The following is a 5,105-nucleotide window of genomic DNA, read 5'->3' as shown; positions in this document are numbered from 1 at the left end:
AAAAATACTGACCCGACCCCCCCCCCCTACTCTCTCCCCGCAGCCACAGCCCGAGCTGACTGTGCGCCCCCGCGATGCTCAACTTCTCTGATGTGCTCCGGTTATTATGTGCTAGGACAACGGGAAACAGCCCCGGTGAAAAAACAAAAAACACTCTTAGTGTCCTCTTAACCTTGTGAGCGCGGGACTCGAGAGGGTGGCTCGACACTTTCTTTAATATCAAAGGCAGCTCTCGGTCCATGAAAGGTAATTGATGTGAACGTGGACTGCATATTCAGCATGCAGCTCTTCATCCTGGACGCTGCTGTCACACTGTCCGTCCGCTTCCTCGCTTTTAAGCCGATGCGCGCAATGCGCTGCGCATCCTGCTTCCCCGGCGCGCAGTTACCATGATTGAGGTTAGGTTAGCCCGATAAACATGGTCCATTCGTGGTTTTGAAGGCCCCGGTCTGCAGGCGCACATGGCACGGTTAGTGAGGCGTAGTCTAACCAACAGTGGGTTGAGCCTCTCCATCGTTTCCACATCCACTACCGCAATATGATGCTACGCGCCTTTAAATTTCCGGGTGTAGCAACGGCAGCGAATGATGAAGCTTTTTTTTTTCTTTCTTTCTTCTTCCTTACTGTGAAGTGGCTGCTGCTCCCTTAATGCATCTGTTTCCCTTGACGTGTGACAAATCCGATCGTGTCTGACGGTCAGAGTAATTTAATTTCGACCTCAGCAGGCTCACTTTGTAACACAGAGCGTCGGCCTGTGTTTTAAATAGCAGCAGACTTGTTGAATTGCTATGATATGGTCATCATCACGATTACAGCCACATGCAGGGAGAGAGCAGTAAATATGTAGTCAGCATCTTCTAGCTCTAGAAAATAGGCTTTAAACAGATATCTTAAGCCCATATGTTCCATAATGATAAACAGAAATAACAACCCTGCAGTGTTTTTCTACATGGGCCAATGAATAGATAATAAGCGGTCCTGTAAACCTATCCTTCCCTGCTTTAGGATCATCTTCCTAGCTATCTGGTGGCACTGAACACCAATGTCAACACAGGCTGTCCTCTGCTGCTCTCAGCTGTCAGTACAGCCCAGTTGCTTTGAGTTAGGGTTTCCTCAAGGTCTCAGCAGCCTTGGGTTTTATTCAACTGCCGGAGAAACGAAAACTCAAGGATTTTCTCCGATTTACAGATTTCATACAAGATGATCGCATACAGTAAACGACTGGTGACTTAAGGGTGACCTCTTGCTCATTTATCACAGACTTGCAGTCTACCAGAAGCTGAGTCAGTGGATAAAAATGGGCACAGGATTTGTAAACAAAACTATAGTAGATAACATTCTTAAGTGGCTTCAATGCCTTTGTGATGATTCATTTTTTTGCTTATTTAAAACACATTTAACCTTTCTCCTACTGAACTGATGTTTGGTCTGAAATGTTTGTGATTAGTTGCTGCAGTCTGCAGCCATTATCCGTATCTATTTATATGTGTGTGTGTGTGCATTCTTTCAGGATGATGCGTCTAGCGTGTTGCGCAGCCCTGCTATTTGTGTTGAGGCTGCTGGTGGGCTTGCCTTGGTACCAGGTGCTCCCGGCCATCCTGATCTTCTACCTGGGCAGCGGAGGATGGCACTTTCTGAAGATATTTGTCAAAACAGTTGGCAGAGACTTACAGTAAGCATGGGGGTGTTGTTTGCATGTTTCCAGTGTTAATGATATTTTAAGAAGTCACAGAATTTGAATGTTCATGCTCTTGCAAGCTGAAAGACGGCTTTGCTATTTTCAATTTGCCGGTCAGGTTTTGTGTTACTGTCTGCTGTCAAAGGAGTCACTGCTATATTATAGTGCAGCCTGTAAGTATTTTGACAGTGACTAGTTTTCTGTGCAACACTCTAAAACATTTGACCTAAAGTGAAACAAGCGCTATGGGGGTAAAGTGCTGACTTTCAGCTTTAATTTGAGATTGAGTGATAGCTGTAGCCCTATCATGGTCTCACGTATGATTCCTACAGTGTTCATTCAATATTGATGGGAGAGAAGCTATAATATCCTCCTATCAAATGTAATGCACTGGATACACAGCCAAAACTATAAAAAATTGTGTCACTGTCCAAAGTCCTACAAGTATCTCATAGTTAATTTCAGCCAAAACAAGACCTTGAACGTTAGATTTAATACAACGTTGACGTAGTTTCTGACAAGTAGTGGACATGAAAATTGTGCAATATGTCACTAAAAAGTTAGAATAAGATTTGTCACTAGGATAATAAAGATATGGCAGGGCTATAAATCAGAAGTATTGTTTATCACCTCTCCCCTGAATGATGTGTGATGAAACAGAGATATTGACTCATAGTGATATACAGTAATGGTGTCTAAGTTAATTATTAAAACGCGCATCAGCTCAGGTTTCAAACAAACTACAATCTCTAACTAACTTTTAACTAACATTGCATTCAAGCATTCATTCGATTATTGAATATTTGGCTTGTGCAAGTGAGGTTTTCTCACGTCTTTAGTCCTGCAAAAATGTAGCCTTTCATCTTTGAGAGCGACTTTAAAAGAGTTCACCACAAGACCTGATGCTCTTCCTCTACAGGCCTAGTCTCACTGCTGGTGTTAGCAACCAACTGCATATTCCTGTTGTGCCTGTTTTCGAGACTTTTAAGACAAGTGACGTTGCAGGTAGTTTGAAATATTTTAGACAAAGGACATTATAGAGGCAGGGGCAGTACAGATCTTATCTAAAGCCAATATTTACAGCTGGGGGTTACCATGGTAATTGGTTTGTGGTTAACTTCCCATTTTCCTCTATAGTTCCAGTAGTGGTAAAACAGGACAGGACTAAATAAGCCAAAGTGAACTAACCAGTTATGATTAGTGCTTTTCTGCAACACAGCGTCAACAAAAGCTGGCCTCTGCTTTCTTATTGGTTATATTGATAAAGATCACAGTTTTAGACCCGTTGTTACCTCCATTCTTGAAAATGTAGTCGTTATGTGTCTTTGTATTGACAGTGTATGAATCCTTGAGGTTAAAAATTCACTATATTTGACCCTGTTAAAGAATGCCTTTAACACAGTGACGTGTAAAATCCTATTGCGTAATGTGCTGTAACAAGGCTTAGATATAGGAAGCACTATGGTTCACATCTTAATATCTTTTGTAAACAAAAAAAAGCAACCCCCAGTATACACATCTTGGTCCCTGCAAATGCCATTGAGTGTCCCTTAGGCGGTTTAGTAGGCGTGATGCACCTGTGTTTGCTAGAATTGGTTGTAAATAGAGTAAATAAATAGTGTTTTTTTTTTTCTCAATGGTGCAAACTCCACTCATGAATGTGAATGAGGAAACCGGTATTTCAAATCGTAGAATTTAATGATATCAGCTTTATTATGGATCGTTCTAAAAGTCACTTTGCGAGCAATAGGTCAGCTTGATTTAAAAAAAAAAAAAACTCTGTTGAAATAAACAAATTAGTTACTTAATGTAGAGTTCATGTAGCTCCTCTGTTGCAACAGAATGAGCTCCAACATTTTTATTGTGGTTCAAATTAAATGCCCAACATGAAGCCAATCCTCTGTATAATGATAAAAGATATCCCCACCACAATTTAGCCATGAAGTAACTTGGCTCAATAGATTTTTATGGCACTTAATTATAATAATTATACAGTGCTCAGGAGAATGGCACACTATCTGTACCTTTGCACCATGAATGTAAATTATCAAGTGAGATTCTTCCATTTAGGCAGACTTTGCCCGTTGGACCTACCCAGCCATCCCTGTCATAATGTTTTATGCTTAGTGTTGTTAGTGTACATTTAAATATGTTAAAACAAGCACCTGGTACACAAAGATACGGTGTCTGGGGCAATTCCGTGACAGTAGAGAAATGTGTCATTACAAAATTAATTATTTCCTTTATGTGTCTATGCCCTGTTCCACATCACACATGCACTAACATACACAAGATCAATCATAGAGCCAGCGTTCAGCAACTTTTTAGACTAAGACTTTTTATTTCAAAAAGCCATTGGCTGCAGGTTTGTTTGACCATTTCTTTCACTCTTTCTCTCCGGATCTCTGGATTAGGTTGTTTCTATAGCTTATATGTAAATAGTTAGTTTGAGCTTGTAAATATTTAGTTTGTTTAAGCTTCTTTTTCCCTTTGTAGATTCATGATACCTTTTTACTTCAATTATACAATTCCAAATATTTGGGCAAATAATAATAATAATAATAATAATAATACAAATACATGATAATTGACTAATCATGTGTCATTCTATTCTATTCTATTCTATAGGAAATTCAGGCATACGTTTACAGCAGGATGCATGAGAGTTATAGTACAGGGCTCAAAACCAACTTTTTCACCACCTTCCCAAAACTCAAAAAGGGGAGCGCTAACATTGTTCCACAGCAGGCACACTGACGAAGCTACCTGAAGATGTGTCCCACATTTTTTTATATTATATTTTTATTATATATTAATTACCGATTAATCTGTCTATCACTATGTTAAACGGTTCAAAATATTGGCTGTCTTGAAAACTTCGCTGCCAATCAGAAAAGTCTTAAACTTAAAAAACAAGAACTAGGAAATCAATCTAAAAACTTATGTTCCTTGGGAAATGGCTAGCAGTAATGACAATATATGCAATTTGCAGTTAATGAGCTAATACATGCAAAACCAATGGCTTTTAGGTAAGGTGGATTGGTTTTTATATCCAAGGGCAAATAGTGTTTTTTGAATTATTCCAGGAAAAGTTGAATGAATATTTCAGCACTCAAAACAAAGGATGTCCCGTGTGCCCGGGGACAATAAATCTGGCATCTGGGACACAAACATACAGTGTCTGGGACAATTCTGGGACAGTAGAGAGAAATGTATTATTGCCAATTAAATTATTACGTTTTTGCTTCTTGAAATATATACATTTATTTATTATTTATTATATATAAAGTTTTAATTGTTAGGTGTTAGGTGGCACCGGCACGAGCCCTACGCTACATCATACGTGTGCTAAAACACACAAAATAAAACGGAGAGAGAGCCAGTGTTGCCAGCTTGAAAACTTTCTCACTACATTTAGCAAATTATT

The 5,105-nt window shown here is 39.4% G+C and overlaps 1 protein-coding gene across 1 annotated transcript in view; it reads left to right on the top strand.

The window, feature by feature from the left end:
* Nucleotides 1–1,510: 1,510 nt before the first annotated feature.
* The window catches only part of slc27a4 (solute carrier family 27 member 4), a gene marked incomplete at its 5' end in the record, with an annotated part of 14,270 nt that continues 10,675 nt past the window's right edge, over nt 1,511–5,105 (top strand). The window contains 1 exon segment of the mRNA XM_035668517.1: nt 1,511–1,672. Coding sequence (XP_035524410.1) covers nt 1,512–1,672 — 161 coding nt within the window.

This window comes from Morone saxatilis, unplaced genomic scaffold, assembly GCF_004916995.1.
Source record: "Morone saxatilis isolate NCDOM2014 unplaced genomic scaffold, NCSU_SB_2.0 Contig21, whole genome shotgun sequence".
In the NCBI taxonomy this organism is placed as follows: Eukaryota; Metazoa; Chordata; class Actinopteri; family Moronidae; genus Morone; species Morone saxatilis.
This window is presented reverse-complemented; position numbering and strand designations above follow the sequence as displayed.